The sequence below is a fragment of the Neofelis nebulosa genome, chromosome 5, assembly GCF_028018385.1.
Source record: "Neofelis nebulosa isolate mNeoNeb1 chromosome 5, mNeoNeb1.pri, whole genome shotgun sequence".
Classification (NCBI taxonomy): Eukaryota; Metazoa; Chordata; class Mammalia; order Carnivora; family Felidae; genus Neofelis; species Neofelis nebulosa.
The window spans coordinates 151,326,174-151,346,893 of record NC_080786.1 but is presented as its reverse complement, the minus strand read 5'-3'; the positions used below and the strand labels follow the sequence as shown (position 1 = coordinate 151,346,893).

Sequence of the window (20,720 nt, the reverse complement as noted above, 5' to 3'; positions counted from 1 at the left end):
TCGAGTGTCCAACTCTTGATTTCAGCTCAGGTCATGATCTCATGGTTCGTGGGATCAAGCCCACATCAGGCTCCATGCTGACCATGTGCTCCATGCTCTCCCTCTCTCTCTCTGCCTCTCTCCCGGGTTGCATGCATGTGCTCTCTTTCTCTCTCAAAAAAAAAAAAAAGACCTGGAACAGTTCTGTCATTCCCTGAAACCCCCTGTGTCCTCTGTAGTCAACCTCTTCTTCCCCCTCTACCCCCCACCCCCACCCCAGCCACTGGCAAACTCTGGTCCGTTTTCAGTCCCCTATGGTTGCCCTGTTCCAGAATATCTTGTAAGTGGCCTAATTTTGATTACACGACATGTAGCCTTTCGAATCTGGCCTTACCGTGTAGCATAATGCCTTTGAGATTCATTCAAATTGTTGTGCGTATCAATGGTTTGTTCCTTTTTATTGCTGAGGTGTCTTCCCAGGTATAGATGTACCACTGTTTGTCCAGCCATCCACCTGTTGAAGGACATTTGGGTGATTGGAATAAAGCTACTAGAAACATTTGCGTACAGATTTTTGTGTGGACGTAATCTTTCATTTCACCTATAAATGGGGTTAAGTAGCATTATAGGTTTTAATGACAGATCGGAGGCGATACAGTCTCTTAAATTCTCCTTTCTAGAACTTCAGTAAACACCACATGATACTGGCCGTTACTGACTATGTGGTGACCTATCTGGTGATGCTTCTGCTTTTCAGACAAGATGGGAAACAGTTGTGATACAGAATAGTGGAAATGGGGGTACCTCACAAATTGAAATCTCCCTAATGTTTCTGATTTCTGTTTTCCAAACAGAATGGGTCTCTGAGTGCTACTAAGAAAGACGAGTGTTTCAGCAATTGTCTTCGCGATTAATTGTCTAACTTGCGTTTTCCCACCTGGCTTGCCGATTTACCTTACGATTTTGCTGTGCATTTGATTCTCTCGTTGGTAAATGAAAGGACAGCCCATTATCGATGTACAAGATCTCTAGACCAAATGTGGTGTGAGAATCCCAGGGTGGTTCTGAGTAGTGCTGCAGCATTAGGAAGGAGGGACTTGTTTGGATACACAGAGGACTCTTGGGAACAGTGCCGGCTCCTCTGGGACCATCAGAACGGAAAGATACTGGAGAGAGAATGGCTGAGGGATCAAGTAAGAGGCCTTTGCCTCTCTGGCAGTTGTGTTCAAGTCCAAAGCAAGAGATAATCCAGCTGTGACTTTCTAGCATACAGTCTTCAGATCTTTTCCCAAGGCGAGCAGGTTATCAGAATTTAAAGAACTTAGAGTCTTTGTACTTTTAGGTCCAGAGGCCACCCATTCTGGGATTGATCTTACTTTAAAATTGATTTATTGGGGCGCCTGGGTGGCGCAGTCGGTTAAGCGTCCGACTTCAGCCAGGTCACGATCTCGCGGTCTGTGAGTTCGAGCCCCGCGTCAGGCTCTGGGCTGATGGCTCGGAGCCTGGAGCCTGTTTCCGATTCTGTGTCTCCCTCTCTCTCTGCCCCTCCCCCGTTCATGCTCTGTCTCTCTCTGTCCCAAAAATAAATAAAAAACGTTTAAAAATAAATAAATAAGTAAATAAAATAAAATTGATTTATTGTGTTAATAGTTAATCAATTCACATGGTTTAAAATTCATGAGTTCCAGGATGGACGCATCTACCCCTCACCATCCATCAAGGTCCTCTCCATGGGGCAACCAAAAGCTATCTATTTCTTGTGATTCCTGCCAAAGAGATTTTATGCATATATAAGTAAATCATACATATGGCCTTTCTCTCCCCCCCTTTTTTTTTCACAATGGTGCAGTATGCATCCTTAAAAAAATAATAACCACGTATATACTAATGTGAATGATTTCCAAGGTATTGTTAAGGGGAAAACCACCATTTTCCTGTTGTTGGAATTTAGGTTGTTTACAGCCTCTTGTTATTACAAACAGTGTTGTAGTGAGTAACCGTGTTCCTAAGTCATTTCACCTGTGCTGGTATATCTCAGGAAAATTCCTAGCTAGGAATTGCCAGCCCGCGTGTTAGTGAAATGCCTTTGGTATTGCCAGATGTTCCTTATGAGGTCATGGTACTCCAGACTCCACCCACCCCAACATCTGAGAGTACCCATTGCTGCCTCCCTTAACACAACACGATAAAATATTTTGATCTTTAGTAATCTGATGGAAAATGGTGGAAAATGGCACTTAGGATAGTTTTATTATTTCTCCTATTACTGTTGAGATTGAGCGTATTTTCATGGGTGTGGAATAGATTGCCTTCTTTTTCTGTGAACTCTTTGTTCCTATCATTTGCCCATATTTAAAATATTTTTTGATGTTTGTTTATTTTTGAGAGAGAGAATGAGAGACAGAGTGCGAGTGGGGGAGGGGCAGAGAGAGAGGGAGACATAGAATCTGAAGCAGGCTCCAGAGCCCGATGCAGGGTTTGAACCCACGAACTGGGAGATCCTGATCTGACCCAAAGTCAGACACTTAAGCGACTGGGTTACCCGGATGTCCCTTCGTTTGCCCATATTTTAATTTTTCTGTTAAGTTGTTTATCTTTTCCATTTATTTTTTAGGAGTTCTTAAAGTATTAGAGAAATCATCAGCCCTTTGCCTTTTACATGGAGTTGCATTATTTCCCAGGTTTATCATTTATGTAAATGATTTGCTCATAATCACTTTTATGAAACAAACTTTAGGTTGTATCTGTAGTCCTATTTATTCAGAATTTTGAGTCATTCTTAGAAAGACCTTCCCCACTTTGATATGATAAAAATCATCCTGTATGGTTTCTTCCAACATTTTGGTTGTTTCTGTTTTTACATTTAAGTCTTTGATGCGTTGTGAACTTTTCTGTGAACAAAGGTTTACAGTATGGCTCCAGCTTAATTTTTTTTCCAGTTCTGAGGCCAGTTTTCCAGTATCATTTAGTGACTTTTCCATCTTTTCCTCTGGATTTAAAACGCTTACCTTTATTATCTGTTAAATTCCCCTACTATCTGGGTCTATTTCTGGACTCGTCTATTTCCTTCTGTTGACCTTTCAGCCTGTACATGCCCTGCACCTCACGTTGTGAATAATTGTGCCGATGTGACATCTCATGGGGCTAGTCTCCTTCTTTTCAACATTTATTGACTATTCCATAAGAATCTTCAAATCAGCAGCACCTGGGTGGCTCAGTTGGTTGGGCTTCTGACTCTTGGTTTTGGCTCAGGTCATGATCATGGTTCATGGGATGGAGTCCTGTGTCAGGCTCTGTGCTGTTGGCATGTAACCTGCTTGGGATTCTCTCTCCCTCTCTCTGCCTCACTCCCACTTGCGTGCACATTCTCTCTCTCCCTCTCTCTCTCTCAAAATAAATTTAAAAAAAAGGATTTTTGAATCAGCTTGTCTGGTCTGTCTCACCCCACCAAACCCCCCCAAAAGAGAATTATTTTCTTTAGGATTCTGTTGCCTTTATAGACTTAACTTTGGGAAAGTAGGCACACTTAGGGTGTTAAAACTTCGTGTTCATAAGTATGGTATGGCTTTTCATTTATTTTGTGCCCTCAGCTGTTTTAAGTTTTTGTCTTATCTGTGTTTTGGACATTTCCTGTTAAGTTAATTTATACCATTTTAACTTTTGGGGGCACCTGGGTGGCCCAGCTGGATGGCTCAATTAAGCATCTGACTTCGGCCCAGGTCATTATCTCACAGTTCATGAGTTCGAGTTCTGTGTCTCGCCCTCTTTGCCCTTCCCCCACTCACGCTCTGTCTCTGACTCTCTCAAAAATAAATAAACATTAAAAAAAAAAAAGCTTCCCATATAATATTTTAACTTTTTGTTGCTTTTGGAAATAAAGTCTTTACTTCCAGCCATGTCTTCTCATTGGTGGTGGTTTTATACAGGATGCCTTATTCATTTCTCTGCATTAATTTTCTACCCAACTGTCTTCCTGAAATTTTCTTCATGTTGATAATTTTCAGTGAATTCTCTTGGGTTCTTTTAGGCATGCAATCATATTATCTGCAGATAATGACCATTTTGCTTTCTACTTTTCAATTTTCATACTATTTGTCTAGTTTCATTATGTTAACTAGTACTTGTAGTACAATAATAGTGGTGACAGTGTTCATCTTTGTTTTATTCTTTTTTAAAATTCTTAAAATATTTTAGAGAGAGAGACAGAGTATGAGCGGGGGAGGGTCAGAGAGCGAGGGAGACACAGAATCTGAAGCAGGCTCCAGGCTCCGAGCTGTCTGCACAGAGCCCGACGTGGGGCTCAAACTCACGAACCCATGAGATCATGACCTGAGCCGAAGTTGGTCGCTTAACCGACTGAGCCGCCCAGGTGCCCTGATCTTTGTTTTATTCTTGATTTAAAGGCAGTGTATCTCATTTCCTATCAAGGCTGAGGCTGGCTTTTGGGAAAAGTAGATATATTTTGTCATGTTAAGGAAGTATCCTTCTAATGTTACTAAGAATTTTATCGAGGATGGGTATTAGATTTTAGCAAGTGACTTCTGTGCATCACTGGAGACGACTGTATTTTTCTCTGGAGAGCTATTAATGCGCTGTGTTAATAATTTTTCTCAATAATCGAGCTATCCATTCCTGGACTAAATCCCACTTGATTATGATGTGATATTCCTTTAAGTTGCTCCTGGATTATATTTGCTAATATTTTATATACCTTTTATCTGTTTGGGAGTAGTTTAATATTGGAAATTTCTGCTTTTCATATATTTTGGGAGTGGTCTATGAATTTCTCTGGGCCTGGCGCTTTGAGCAGGGGTTTATTTATACCTTTCTGTACTTTTTCTAAGGTGATTGATTCGGTTTCATGGCTCCTTTGTTTAGGTTAATTGTATTTTCTAGAATGATAATTGACTTTATCAACTTTTCAGATTTACTTACATGCAGTTGAATAATGTGTTCTCCTATTATTTTAATAACCTCTGTATCTCTGATACTTCCCTCTTATTGTGGAAATTTGTGCTTTTTTTTTTCTTGATAGTCATTTGCTTTTTTCCCCCCCCTGAAAAAAATAACTGTTGATCTTACTTATGGGCCAGCTTGGTCAATTTTTGTGAAGGAACCACGGATATTAAGTGTGTATGTCAGTTTCCAGGGGGTAGAGTTCCACATGTACCGATCAGTCGTACCTCATTGACACGGAACGTAGGTCCTTATAGCCTTTCTTCTCTTTGTCCTTTTATCTGTCATGAGCCAAGGGGGTAAATGAACACCTCCCACAACTAACGTGTTTCCCTCAGTTTGTCCTTGTTTCCCCTGTGGTTCTTGCATTGCGTTTCGATGCTGTGTTATTTGATCTGCAGCGAGTACTGCCACGGGTCGTCGCTGTGAGTGGCACTGCCTCGGGTGGTACAGCGCCCTTCTGCTTCAGCCCTTCCTTCTCTGAACTCACCCTTGTCTGATGTGAAGATTACAGCCCGTGATTTATTTCTTCGCTTTTGCCTCACAGTCCTTTGCTTATCCTTTCTTCTTCTTTTAGGTGCTTCTCTGTCATACACCATAAAATTGGGTTTTGCTTTAAGATATAATCTGTATGTCTGTTTTTAATAGACGTTAATTTAGCCCATTTATTAACGCGACATATGTTTGGCATTAGTTCTGTCACTGCTGCTTTGTTGTCACTCGAGGGGATGGTTAAGTACCTTTTAAAACTTCTTCCTCTCTTATTTTCTTTGCTTTGTGTTGATTTTCTAATACTTTGGAGTTTTATTTGTTATAGTTGTTACCCTTACAACTTTTTATCGTGCCCCACATCTGCTGTGTTTTAGACATTATTTATAATTCCCTCTTGTGAACGATGATGAGATGACTGTATCCGCTCTTTCCTTCTTCCTTTCTCTTCTACCAACTGGTCCTGGTTATTTACAAATATTAACTCTACTGGCGTCTACCTTTGTTAAGTTTGTACTGTACGGTTTGACCTGTTACCTTTAGATCCTCACTGTCTAATAGAACTCTCCCCAGTGATGTGCATGTCCTGTACGTTATGACAGCAACTGGCCGTAAAGTGGCTTTTAAGCACTTGAACGTGTGGCTAGGACGACTGAGGGGCTGAACTTTAAATTTTATTTATTATTAACCTATATAAATTTGAATTTAAATAGCTACCTGTGGCTGGTGGATACCATACTGGAGAGCATGGCTTTATTGGCGTGTTTGTAAGTCCCAGCTGTGAGAGTCAGGAAAACCATGGACATTATGCCACTTGCTGCGTTGTCTCTCCCTTCCTTCCCCAACTAGTGTCACTTAAGTCACTTCTACACTGTCAGGTATTTTGCATCCTTCTACCGTCGTCATCGCGTATCTCGTCGTTAGAGTTGAATGGATTGAATCTTCACGTGTTTGTTTTGTTTTTTTAACGATTTTATTTTTAAGGAATCTCTACACCCAGTGTGGGGCTCAAACCTGCAACCCCAAGACCAAGAGTCACACGCTCCACTGAGCCAACCAAGTGCCCCACAAGTGGGTTTTTTTGACACGGTTTTTCTAGCCATCCCACAGGTGCATGTGATTTGCAATGTAGTAAATTCCTCAAGGAGGATTTTCATACAGTGTTCCCTGGGGTTTATTTGTTTCTGCACGTTTAAAACTCTTTTCCACTGGAGTGACTGTTGAAGTGGGTATAAAATTCTAGGATCACTTTGTTCTTTGAGCACTGTGTCAGGCATTTTGCTGTCCCTTCGTTTTGTGTCTTGCTGTGGAGAGTCTTTTCTCCCCTCTTGTGAGTGACTTAATCTTTCTGCCTGACTCCTAAAGGATTTTCTTTTCTGGTTTAGAATAATTTTACTGTAGTTTGTCCTTTTTCTGACCATTCCTGATTCATTTTCCCTCTCAGTATTTTAAAATTGATCAGTGACGATGTGTTCTGTTCCATTCTTTCAGTTTTCATGTTTGGGAACTTTGTTATGCACCCCTGTTGGATGTTCCTCACGGTCTGTCCTATTTGTCATTGTTCTTGTGATTCTTTTTAATTCTTAAATTTTTATTTAATTTGAATTTTCTTATTTCTGCCCTGCATGCACTTTTTGCCCTTTTCGGCTTCACCCCCTTTTCTGTGGTGTTTTCGTTTTTTTCCTTCCACTTCTTCTCTGAGTTTTTCTTCTACCTTTATCTCTCTGTGGCCTCATCATGTCATTATCCCTGAGCTCTTACTGCTCTGTTTTGTGTCCATCCTTTATAGAAGCAGTTTATCAACGTTTTTTATTTATTTTTGGGACAGAGAGAGACAGAGCATGAATGGGGGAGGGGCAGAGAGAGGGAGACACAGAATCGGAAACAGGCTCCAGGCTCCGAGCCATCAGCCCAGAGCCTGACGCGGGGCTCGAACTCACGGACCGCGAGATCGTGACCTGGCTGAAGTCGGACGCTTAACCGACTGCGCCACCCAGGCGCCCCTATAGAAGCAGTTTAAAGAGTTCATGGTGAAATGCATCTTCACGGTGTTCATCTGCTTGATGATACTGTTTTTCCTGGTGAACGGTCATTTATGAAGATTGAATAACGAATATGGATCGAGGGCCTGTGGTTGCAATCACTCTGCCCTTGTGGAGTTTATGTTCCAGGAGTACAGATAATAAATAAGAGAGAATTACTTATGTGTATTTTATTGATTGATTAATTGATTGATTTTTTATTTAAATTCGAGTTAGTTAACATACAGTGTAGTACTGGTTCAGGAGTAGAACCCAGTGATTCATCGCTTACATACGCCCCCCTGTGCTCGTCCCAACAGGTGCCTTCCTTAATGCCTGTCGCCCGTTTAACTCATGCTCCCTTTAGCCCACCCCCCACCCACCTCCCGTCTAGCAACCCCTGTTTGTTCTCTGTGTTTAAGAGTCTCTTATGATTTGCCTCCCTCTCTGTTTTGATCTTATTTTTCCTTCCCTTCCCCTATGTTCATCTGTTGTGTTTCTGAAATTCCACATGAGTGAAATCCTACGATATTTGTGTTTCTCTGCCTGATTGACTTCTCTTAGCTCATACCCTCTAGTTCCATCTACGTTGTTGCAAATGGCAAGATTTCATTCTTTTTGACCTCGGAGCAGTATTCCATTGTAAGTGTGTGCATATACATATATATACCAAATCTTCTTTATCCATTCATCAGTTGATGGACATTTGGGCTTTTTCCATAATTTGGCTGTTGTTGATAGCCCTGCTATAAACATGGGAGTGCAGGTGCCCCCTTTGAAACAGCATTTTTGTATCCTTTGGATAAATTCCTAGTAGTGCAATTGCTGGGTCATAGGGTCATTCTATTTTTAATTTTTTGAGGAACCTCCACACTGTTTTCCAAAGTGGCTGCACCAGTTTGCAGTCCCACCAGCAGTGCAAGAGGGCTCCCCTTTCTCCACATCCTCTCCAACATCTGTTGTTTCCTGAGTTGTCAATGTTAGCCGTTCTGACGGGCACGAGGTGATATCTCATTGTGGTTCTGATTTGTACCTCCCTGATGACGAGTGACACTGAGCATCTTTTGATGTACTTGTGTGTATTTTAGGAGGTGACATGTGCCCCAGAGTGGAGTTGAGGTGGGGCTGACTGTTGGGGAGAGGGCGGTTTTGGACAGCACGGTCTGCGAGGGCCTCACTAAATGGGGTCATTTGCATGATGACTTCATAGAGATGAGCGAGTGAGTGTTGAAGAAAAACGATCCGTGACACTTGTTAAAGATGGTCGGGCAGGCTTTTTCAAGGATGACTTCTGTGGTGGGCTCAGGGGAGAGAACAGGCTCAATTCTGATCACGGTGTAGGTAAAGAGTGGGGGTGGGGAGGAAGAGACACGGGGACTGAGTCCAAGTGGGGATTCTGGCTAAACCAATCTAATGGGACTCTTGCTGAAGGCAGGCCAGGTTGACGGGGTCTCATGTGTTGGGTGAGGAACCTGAGCAAGGGTGATCAGATATGGGGGGTGGCTAAAGCAATTAGCAGAATTCTTGCTACAGTCAGACATTGCAGAGGTGAACACGGGAGTCCAGAAGTTGAGTCCTCGTTGAAAAAGAGCTCAAGAGAAGCTGAGTAGAGTTTGGTCAAGGAGAGGATTTTTGTCACAAGCCGTGTGGGTATGTGCAGGAGGAACATCCAGGTTGGGGGGTGGGGGGAAGGACATGTGCAAATGCCCTGAAGTTGGAATTTGCAGGCACCTGAAGGACTAGCAGGGGGGCCAGTGAGGGAGGATTGGAGTGAAGTGATTGAGGGGGAGGGCTGAGAGATGAGGTCAGGGAGGGGGGGAGAGAGAGAGGAGAGAATCTCAAGCAGGCTCCTCGCCGTCAGCACGGAGCTTGACGGGGGGCTCAAACCCACTAACGGTGAGATCATGACCTGAGCCGACGTCAGGAGCCCGATGCTTAACCAACTGAGCCACCCAGGCGCCCCTACACTTGGACAAATTCTATATCCTTCTTTTATTGGCAGAGATTGAACAGACCTGTATATCATAGGAACAACTAACTTATCTACTCTTTGATTAATTTTGTATTCTCTCTACTGCGTTCTTTCTGAATTAAATCAGCGAGTGACAAAAGAGTCCCTTGGGTCATAAATTATTTACTCTGCTTACTTCCAAGGTGCTTTGCTTCTTTTTCCTTCTCATGCCATAGGGATGAGGGAAGGAAAGGTGCTACTGATTATAATATGCCAACCAGCGGTCAGCCCAGACCCTGCTCCTGTGACATTAACTGAAAATGTTGTGATTAGATAGGAGCAGAACTGTCCCAGGCATGACTGTGTTGCATTAGGTGATAAAGTTCATGCAATTGTTTTGGCTCATTTTATTTCTTGCATACACTAGTCAAGTAGATTTTTAAAAATATACTAGTGAATTTAAACTTCTAAAAATTAGATTTCTGTTTAATATGTGTTGTATAAGAACTAGTAGAATTAATTTTAATTACATTTAAAAGTTAAATTATTTCAGAGGGGTTTTCATTTAAATTTGCCTACGTACTTTTTATGGGGGAGTAGGAAACAAAAACAAAATACTTAGCATATTTAAGGGACATAGAATATTCCCTGCTCCCCAAATTCCATATACCATGATAACTTGGTCAGAGGGTTTTCACTGGATGACTAGAGGAGATGGAGAGGTTTCAACATCAATAGGACAGATGGTTTTTAATGCTTTGATCTGTGGGCCCGTTTTAATTTTGCTGTTTTCCTTTTTTTGTGTTGTTGCCCCCAGTTTTCTGCCATCATATTACCGCTTGACAGACGCATGTTGTTTCTGAAGGTCATTTCAGAAACACATTGTTTGAATTTATTGTGGATTCTCTTTCCGCTGGGGTGGATGCTATTTAATCTCAACTTCCTTTTCCACCCAAAACCCCCATAGCAAATTGAGACTGTCAAGTTCAATGGCGACAGGAAGAAACTGCCATCCAGCCGAGAGTATAATGTCCATATTCTGTTGCTCAGTAATTATCTTCAGGCAAATGAATACACGATCTGTTGTGAAATCGTTCTCAAATGACTTATGATCCAGGGAATTCTGGGCTCGAATGTCTGCAGAGTGAACCTGCACGTGGAGAGACTGGGGAAGACCTTTAGTGAAAGGCTGGGTTGCACTCACGTGTTGTGTGGACAGGCTCGAGACCCCCCCCCCCCCCCCCCCCCAGTGAGGCTTCCTGGGCAGAGAGAGCACCATTTAACAAGGAGTTGTGTTAAATTATGCATTTGAAAATGTGTAGTCGTTTTAGCATAATCGGGAAAGAACCCAAAGAAAAGGGTCTTACTTGATCGTATTCTTTCTGAAGAAGTCATTATACGTGCTCATGTGTAACATGATTGTGAATCTGCCATTTGCCTCAGGCCCTTGTCTTTGCCCTTTTGAAATCAGACATTTGTTGGGATTCCCCCAGCCGGGAGTGCGGATGTGTCTGGAAGGGGGCGATCGCATGAGATCCCTCGCCCGCTCCCCGCCTCATGCTCCCCAGCAGTGTCACCCAGCTGATTGTCCATGTAGTTGTCCGTGGCCGTCCGGCGCCCCCACCCGAGGCTGTGCCTTCTCCATCCCAGCATCCAGGCCTCTGGTCTGTAATAAGTGCTCAGTGAATGTCTGCATCTTTGAACAAATCCTTAAGGAGACCTATTTTGGCTAATAAGGTGAATGCAAAGGAACGTTAATTTGGTGGCTGTCTCTGCTTTCCTAGGAAGTCCTCTCGGGCGTGGTGGTCATATCTGGCAAGGATTCAATCCAGCACCAGGGAGTGTCTCTGACAGTGGAAGGAAGTGTGAACCTCCAGCTCAGCGCCAAGAGCGTGGGTGTGTTCGAAGCTTTCTATAATTCTGTTAAGGTAAGAATGCTCAGGTTGCACATCTCTTTTTAGTTCATTATCCCCATAATTGTGGGTTTTTTTGCTTGCTTTTTGGCTTTATTGTTGTTACCTGTCGTTGTTTTGTAAGGTGTAGTGATAGTCATACTTTTAATACTTACTAATCAAACTGAAAAAAATACTCCGATATTTTGATTCTGAATCTCTCCTGCGATTGAAAGTCTGTTTTTATTCCTAGAAGATAGGATGAGGAAAACTATAAGTGGTCTGAATTCAGCCTTTAAAGAGACCAGAGCCCTTCCGAGACGTTGTGCCTTTGGCTTCTGGCACTCACCTTCCCAAAACAAAACCGTTACTTGATATTCAGATAAGACGCAGGTAGGGCAGTGGCCATTCTTTCCTTTTTGTCATTTTGGGTAGAGGTCTGTGTTCCGGAATATCAACTCTTTTTCCGTACTTATAGTGTCCGTTTCCTGAAGGACATGTTAACTCTCAGTGTTGAGAGGGAAGGAGGTGAGAGGAGAGAAGGGCTCTTGTTGCCCGCGTTCCGATTCCGGCCTTCCCACCCTCTTCCGCAGTCTCCCTGCTTTCCTCCAGCAGCCCTTGGAGACTCACTTCAGAAGTCGGAGATCTTCTGAGTGATGCTGACCCAGGGCTTGGAACACATTAACTACGGCGTGATGGCTGCCTTCAGGCAGGTTCCCAGTGTGATGCAGAGGCACGCAGGGCTGAGGCCGGGCGGGCCCGCTCCCTCCGCACACGGCGGGCGGGCGGGCGGGCGGGCGGTGGGCAGGCTCCCGGGAGGCTGGTGTCCGAGGCGGGTGCCGGCTGGTGAGAAGCCCCGGTTCAGGTGGCGGCCCTCCTGGCCGCTCATCCTGACTGTGCTGCACCTGCTTCTTCATTCTGAAGGTCAGAGTGCGAGGCAGGAGGGTTGTTAGGATAGTTGACTGAGCTTTTTGGGGAGAGGAGAGGAAATACCGCTTCAGATGTGCCCCATACATCGAAGCATCCGGTACCGTGAATGAACCATTATTGTGCCAGAGACTTGAGCCGACTGTGTGCTCACCTGCAGATACAGAGCTGTGCGGCCCAGGACACCGGGAGGGGGGGCACCCGAGGGCTCGTGGCTCGCGGCTCTCAGGGGATCGTCAACGGACACAGTGATTTGGAAGTACATCTAGAAGTGCGTGCTGATAGACGGAGTTGCTTTTTTGTCTTTACAGCCTATCCAGATTATCAATAGCACCATCGAAATGGTGAAGCCAGGAAAATTTCCCAGCGGCAAAACAGAAATTCCTTTTGAATTTCCCCTGCACGTGAAGGGCAACAAAGTTCTGTATGAGACTTACCACGGCGTGTTTGTCAACATTCAGGTGAGCGCTTCCTAACGCTGTGGGGCCACCTTCACAGCTGTTCCTGTGCAAAACGGCTCCGTGTCTCTTTCACTGAAAGTTAACAGACCCAAGAAGTTGATGTTGTAGTTGTTGCCGAGACCTCCTGTGTGTATTCTATTTTGATTTCTCATTTTGCTTTGCAGAACACAGTTTGTGTGCGGCTGTTAGTTTTGATAGAAGTCCCAGAGGACCCGTGCTACACGGCTTCTTTGAAAAAACTCCGTCGTTTCTTTTGGCCCCCACTCAGGCCGCATGGACGCCGCGTGAGGGGTGCTTTTATTGTTTGGTGATAGATATGCCCTCACGTCTCTCTGGCACCCGCGCTAATTGTCTATTTTCTACGTATAAATATCTCTTTGTTAGATATCCAAAGGCTACTACTCTAACATAGGCTTGTATTCTTTATTGAACAAACCTTGTAAATGAGGGGAAGTGAATTATGACTTCCTGTCTACCTCCGCTAGCTCAGGATGCCTTTCACAGCCACTATTGTGTCAGGCACAGTTTGGAGTCATGACTCAGAGCGAGCGAGCGAGCGAGAGAGCCTTTCCTTTATTCAGTGGAAAGAAAGGTACTTTTGTGATGCCAGCTCTGCAGGGTTCCCCTTGCTGGATGAGACAAAACCATCTTGTCTTACGTACGTGCAAGAGGGCAGCAAGTTGGGAAGTTTTTTGATTTATTGAGTTTTAGCCGATAATTTGGTCTTGGTAAGTCCCCATTCCCCTGCCTCAAGTGTAACACTTTAAAAATGCAACACTTTAAAAATGCAGTTCCTCAAAACACTCCTGAGAGTTTTAACTAAAGGTCTGTCTACTGTGAGTTCCATGAAGTGCTTAAAAGATGGGCAGACAAGAACCACGTGCCGCCTGGCGTACTGTGCTGCACTGAGTATCTTTCTACAAAGAAAAACTGTATCTAGTCCTTTGTTATTGGTGCACCTGTTTCAGGCAGTCTGTATAGTGAAGGCTTTGGACAGGCCCGTAGGAAGTACTTGTAACAGTGGGGAAGCGTCTAGATTGGAAGGAACCTGCCTGCATAGACGTGAGTCCTCTGGCCAGCTTTCTAGGCTGGGAGCACTTTCACCATATAAGAGCATAAATGCAAAATGCCTTTTTAGCAAGACTGAGACTATCTCAAACGTTTATTTGGAAATCATATTTATTCTCTTTCCAGAATCAGCATCACCGCACTTTCCTGACACGGTAGCTCTTTAATCCTGTTTATTTAATAACATGAGCATACGTTCATTACAAACCGAATAGAATAGTGTTCAAGTTTCAGTGGCATACTTCTTGTTACTTCCTCCTATATTCTTTGTTTTTGTTAAAAGATTAATTGTTTGAAATCAAATTGGAGGGCCGCCCGGCTGGCTTAGTTGGTGGAACAGTGACTCTTGATCTCGGGGTTGTGGATTCAAGCCCTACGTTGGGTGAAGAGATTACTTAAAAAAATAAAATCTTTCAGGGTGCCTGGGTGGCTCAGTGGGTTAAGCATCCATCTTCGGCTCAGGTCATGATCTCACGGTTCGTGGGTTTGAGCCCCAGTGTCGAGCTCTGTGCTAACAGCTCAGAGCCCGGAGGCTGCTTCAGATCCTGTGTCTCCTTCTCTCTCTGCCCCTCCCCTGCTTGCGCTCTGTCTCTCAGAAATAACTAGAATATTAAAATAATAATAATAATAATAAAACCTTAAAAAATCATGTTGGAAATTTCATTCTTTTCCAGATGTTGCCAGGAAGGGCATGTGGATCTTCAGTTGACCCTTGAACGGCATGGGTTTGAACCGTGCGGGTCCGCTTACTTGTGGACATTTTTGTCAGTACATACAGTCCAGTGCTATAAATGTGTTTTCTCTTCCTTGATTTTCCTAGTAACATTTTCTTTTCTCTAGCTTACTTTATTGTAAGAATATAGTATATGATGCATATAACCTAACAAAATATGTGTTAAACCACTGTTAATGTTATCACTCAGGCTTTTGGTCAACAGTAGGCTCTCAGTAGTGATGATTTTGGGAAGTCACAAGTTACACCTGGGTTTTTGGGACTGGTGCCCCTAACTCCCCATTGTTCGTAAGAGTCAACTGTACATAAAAACTTGTGTACTTATGTCCTGCATAGCTGTATGTAAGTTGGAAATTCTTTAAAATGCCGTTAGAGGGCTAACATGTGGTGAATTCTTTTAGTGAGGTGTATATTCTTCCGACCCAACCTTTATTTTGGCCCTAAGATCTTACCCCTTGAGGGTTAACTTCAGAATGCTACAACCTGCAATTCTCTACCTCCCCATATATCTCACAGATTTCTAAAGATGAGGGGATTTCTTCTTATCCTAACCTTAGATTCATAAGAGCTTATCACCTAGATTCAACATTCATTAGAATTTTGCCACCTTTGTTTCATCTGTATTTATCCTTCCTGAATCATTTCAAAGTTAGTTACAGAATCTCGACACTTCATCTAGAGGCACTTCAATGTCCATCTCTGGAAAATAGGGACATTCTCCTACAGAATCACAGTTGACATTTTCATACCTATCAAAATTAACAGGGATTCTCAAATACCATCTCATTCCCAATTCATATTCAAATTTGTCATTGCTTCTTTTGAGAAAATACACTTAAAAAAAAAGATTTTATTTAATTCATTAAAAAACATTTTTGTAATGTTTTTTTTTGAGAGAGAGAGAGAGAGAGAGAGAGAGAGAGAAAGAGAGAGAGAGAACATAAGCGTGGGAGGGGCAGAGAGAGAGGGAGACCCAGAATCCGAAGCAGGCTCCTGGCTCTGAGCTGTCAGCACAGAGCCTGATGCAGGGCTTGAACTCGTGAACTGCGAGATCATGACCTGGGCCAAAGTCGGACGGACGCTCAACCTACTGAGCCACCTAGGCGCCCCAATTTAATTTATTTTTTAAAAATGTTTATTTATTTTTGAGAGAGAACATGAGAGAGTGCGTGGGGAAGGGGCAGAGAGAAAGAAAGAATGCCAAGCAGTGCAGAGCCCACAGTGGGGCTCAAACTCAAAACCCTGAGACCAAGAATCACACGCTCCACCGTCTGAGCCAGCCAGGTGCCCCTTGAAAATATACTTCTTGAGCAAAACTAGGATTATGGGTTTTTTAAATCTGCTTTTCATTGATTGGTTGATTCAGTCATTTGGTTTCTAGATGGGTCTTTTGCCAGCCTTCTTGTTTTATTAGCAGAGCAAGTGCCTCCCAGAGTCCACGGCGACCACTTGTGGTCACAGGGCTGGCCTTTGCACCACCGCTTACCACGCTTACTCTGCAGATTCGTGGGCGGTTTACTTTGGATAGAAGGTGGTGTTAAACTAGATAGAAAGTGTTATTAAACCTAGTAACATCCTCTTTCTCAAATGACGTGGGCACAAAGACATTTTACACTTATAATTTGAATTGTGTTGTAGTAACATATTGTAATAACAGTAAAAACCATAAGACAGAATAAAGGGTTTAAGATGCAGCCAGTATTAAATTCCCAGCTTGCAGGGTCTGGGTTTCCTTGTGACTCCTTAGACGGAGGCTCAGCGGTGTTTGCCCGTCTTCTTCTCAGGCCTGTTCTCACCTTCGTGATTAGATCATGCATACGAGAATCCGCCCGCTTTCCCTAGTAGTCCTTGGTGCGCCTTTTCTTTTAAAAGTTATGTAAATCGTAGGCAAGTTTTATTATGTTTGTTCCACGCATGTGGCCATACTAACAACGTTTTGTCCTATAATAACACAGCATAGAGCAGTACTAACATGTCTGAAATCGCAATTCAAAATTAGTTTATCTAGATGCTAGTCATTCTTTGTCATAGTTCAGAATATCCTTTCTGGGAGTCTCCTTCAAATCTATTGGCAGTCTTCTTTCTTCTTCCTGTTGGCTCTGTGTTTACTGACGGTCATAGAAGATCCAATCTTGCACCTCCTTCTGGAGCCCTCCTCAGTCTGACTGTCCTGAAACCCTCTGACCTGCGGAAACTCCTACCACCTGGACCATTTCTTCACGATTGGGCAAGAGCGCGATAAAGCAAAAAGATGGAGGGCTTTGCGGCAGACAGATCTGGGCTTGAGTTACGTGTTGTGTAAAGATTCCGAGCATGGGTTTTGGCAGCCAGCAGGTGTAAATTCATATCCCACCTCTGTGACCCCGAACAGCCTTCATGACCTCCTCCTAGGGGATTAATGAGGTCTTGGCATGAAGTGCTTAGTTAGCTCGGTGCCTGGCACATGGAGTGGTCCAAATCCGTATTTGTTGAATGATTGAATATAAATGAGGTATTGGTAGCTGTCCTTGCATTATCCTAACAGTTCTATTGGAGTTGTTAGAATTAACTGAGATGGTGCATGTAAAAGAATTGACATAATTCCTGGAACAAAAATCAGCATGTTCCTCTTCTCCGCCTTTCTCCCCACCCTCGCTTGTTAGCATCTGCCCCATGTTACGAATTATTGCCTTCATACTTAAAAACGTTCCGCGGCCAGAAGTTGGTGCCACTTGTTCTCCTTTGCGAGTGATGGAAATCCAGTTCAAGCTGACTTCGCCTAAAAAAGGTATCCGATCACAGAGCCAGAAGTGCGGGAGGCCAGTTGTGTCCCCGGCTCCCTTGTCTTCTGTGCGGGCCTCATTCTCAGCTGGGTCCTTCGCTGGCCACGGCAGAGCTGGCTGCTAGCGTGTGGCTGGCGTATGATGTACTGGATTGGCACCCCAGCAGAAGGAGTTGTTTCCGACGGTCCCCGTAGCAGGCCTGGCTTACCGGTCACTTCCAGGAGGCTGACGGGGGGTCGGCTCTGCCAAAGCCCTGAGGCTAAAAATGAGGAGGGGGAGGTTCCCACTGGGAAGAGGATGCAAGAGACCAGGCAGGTGCGATCAAAACACGCGTGTGCATACACACGGACTGCACACATACACGCACGTTGTGTGCACACACACGTATACAGATCTAGCAGTACCAGGCCTCACTGAGCTTGTCTGGCTGGGGAGACCAGATTGAAATCTCGAAAGAGGGGCGCCTGGGTGGCGCCGTCGGTTGAGCGTCCGACTTCAGCCAGGTCACAATCTCGCGGTCCGTGAGTTCGAGCCCCGCGTCGGGCTCTGGGCTGATGGCTCGGAGCCTGGAGCCTGTTTCCGATTCTGTGTCTCCCTCTCTCTGACCCTCCCCTGTTCATGCTCTGTCTCTCTCCGTCCCAAAAAAAAAAAAAAACAAAACAAAAAACGTTGAAGAAATCTCAAAAGAGAATATGTGTGTGTGTGTGTGTGTGTGTGTGTGTGTGTGTGTGTGTGTACACACGTATATATACATCCCTTGTCTACAAAGATCTTTATATATAGATATAGATACAGATCTTTGTAGATCTTTATATATATAAAGATCTTTGTAGACAAGGGATGTTTCTTTAGAAAAATGTTTTAGGGGCGCCTGGGTGGCTCAGTCGGTTAAGCGTCCAACTCGTGGTCTCTGCTCGGGTCATGATCTTACAGTTCTTGAGTTTGAGCCCTGTGTCAGGCTCTGCACTGACAGTGTGGAGCCTGCTTGGGATTCTCTCCCTCTCTCTGCCCTTCCCCTGCTCATGTTCTCTCTCTCCCGAAATAAACAAACAAATTTTTGAAAATGTTTTAATATCCCAGTAACACCTTAAATATATAGCAACTTCTTGTATCATGTGGACAGGTCGTTCATAATAATGTAGCTTCTTGATTCAACCATGCATGTAGTCCCAGTTATATAAAATATTTTGAACATAATTCTAAAGTTTTTCCTGGATGATTAAAACAGTAGCTGACTTTCTTCAATGTGGGTTATGTGATTTTTTTTTTTTAGATTAGCATGAAGACAGTGATCATGCTATAGATTTTTGTTACCGGTGTGTCAACCCACAGACAAGAACCATGTGAAGAAACAGTCCCAGGTCAGAGCTCTTAGCTCAGGGACCGGCCCCGCAGAGGGGCCCGCTCCCCCTTGGGTAGAACCGGGCCTGTCTTGCAGGAGGTACACGAGCAGTGGCTGGTTCAGAAAAACAGCACAGGCACAGCAGAGAAACTGAACACGGGTTAAAAGCTAGCGTGATGCCACCTGCCTTACCCGTCCCCGTCACCTTGCACTCAGGGTATGTCTGTGTATTGGCACATGGGGAACGGCTGAGAGGGAGAATAGTTAAGATCGGCCATGCATCGACCCCTGTGGAAGCTGGCTCCTGGACACGTGGGGCGTCTTTATACTCTTATCTTTACTTTTGCATATGGTCGACTTTTCCAAAATAAACATTTTAAAAGATTTCCCCTTCTTTATTACTTCTTAAGGTTAAAATATGGAGAGCTAGGGGTGCCAGGGTGGCTCGGTCGGTTAAGCGTCTGGCTTCGGCTCAGGTCATGATCTCACGGTTTGTGGGTTCGAGCCCCGTGTCGGGCTCTGCTGGCGGCTCGGAGCCTGAGGCCCGCTTCGGATTCTGTGTCTCCCCCTCTCTCTCTCTCTGCTCCTTCCCCATTCACACTCTGTCTCTCTGTCTCTCTCAAAAATAAATAGACCTGGGGCGCCTGGGTGGCTCAGTCGGTTGAGTGTCCGACTTCAGCCCAGGTCATGATCTCGCGGTCTGTGGGTTTGAGCCCCGCATCGGGCTCTGCGAACAGCTCAGAGCCTGGAACCTGCTTCGGATTCTGTGTCTCCCTCTCTCTCTGACCCTCCCCTGTTCATGCTCTGTCTCTCTCTGTGTCAAAAATAAACATTAAAATAAATAAATAAATAATAAAAATAAATAGGCCTTAAAACAGTTAATTGAAATGTGGAGAGCTAGTTTTGAGGTGCCCTGGAGTCTTAGACCTTGAGCACTGTCACCGCAGAGTCCTCTCTTCGCTAAAGCCGGAACTCCTGGGTGCAGGGTCCGACTCCGATCTTGCTCCGTCACCCGGCGCCGTGCTGTGCACACGGTGCCACGGGCAGCTCGCTTCTCAGGGGCGGTTCGTGAAATGCCAGACACTGTCCTGGGGCTTCTTGTCCTTCCTGTGTTTTCTAATCCTCGGGACAAAATAGCTGCCATTTTACTAAGAGCTGCTACGTGCCAGACCCTGTACTAAGTGCGTGTCACACATTATCTCATTCGGCCCTTGCTGCAGGCAGGTACTAATATCCCCATTTTAAAGAGATCCCTCCTCTTTGAAGCTCAGACGGGTTGTCTTATTTGTCAGGGTTCACACGCTAAGACAGCTGGATTTAAAGCGGCTTTTGCCTCCAGGTGCACATTCTTTCCGCTCTCTGCCTCTTATAGGTGAGACTCTGTGCCTTTGCACCAGCGGGTCAACTACGGGACGTCCGCGGCATCACCCGAAAGTGTGTTTTTGCTTTTGGTCTTTTTATAGAAATGCCTTTACTTTGAGCACTGGCTCCCCCAGTTATGTATATTAAGTTCATTGAACACAGTAGTTGGACCACGTTTCCCTGAAAGTTGGCTTTCTTGGGTCTTTGGATAAAGTTCCAAGGTGGAAGCAGACCACACTAAAACGGCATTTTCTTGTCCGATTTCGCCCTCCAGTATACCCTGCGCTGTGACATGAGGCGGTCTCTGTTGGCCAAGGACGTGACGAAGACCTGCGAATTCATCGTTCACTCCGCTGTAAGCTGTGTTTGGGGCTCTGCGCATCATGATGGGACTCTTGCGCAGGGTCTGGTCTTTTCCCCCGTTTGTAGGCCAAGAAGTTAGCCTGGTGCTGTGTCATGGCTGCTGGGGAAGAGACTCCTGGGTTGGAGACAGGGACGCTAGTGTCTTCTGGCAGGATCAGAACCCTGCCGGGGGCCGTGCCTCAGCTGAGAAACAGCGGGCAGGGGCGCCACCTCTGTCATAGGAAGCAGCAGGCCTGTTTCCGAGGGACGCATCTCTTCCTTTCTCAAGGTCATGACGGCCACACAACCCAGAGCAGTGGCCCGCCTCAGACAAGGGATGGTCAGGACCTTACCTTGTTGGCACGCCCAGCGAGAGCACACAGGGACCTTCGGGGTCAGGGTGGGTCGTGTCTCCCAACACTTCCTTTTTTTTTT

General features: G+C 44.7%; 1 protein-coding gene across 2 annotated transcripts in view; it reads left to right on the top strand.

Moving 5' to 3' along the window:
• VPS26C (VPS26 endosomal protein sorting factor C) overlaps positions 1-20,720 on the top strand; it is a 45,710-nt gene that overhangs the window by 13,561 nt on the left and 11,429 nt on the right. For both annotated transcript variants that reach the window (XM_058731985.1, XM_058731984.1), the window contains exons 2-4: positions 11,181-11,324; positions 12,527-12,676; positions 20,218-20,298. In XM_058731985.1, the coding sequence (XP_058587968.1) occupies positions 11,181-11,324; positions 12,527-12,676; positions 20,218-20,298 (375 nt within the window). The remainder of the gene's footprint in view (positions 1-11,180; positions 11,325-12,526; positions 12,677-20,217; positions 20,299-20,720) is intronic.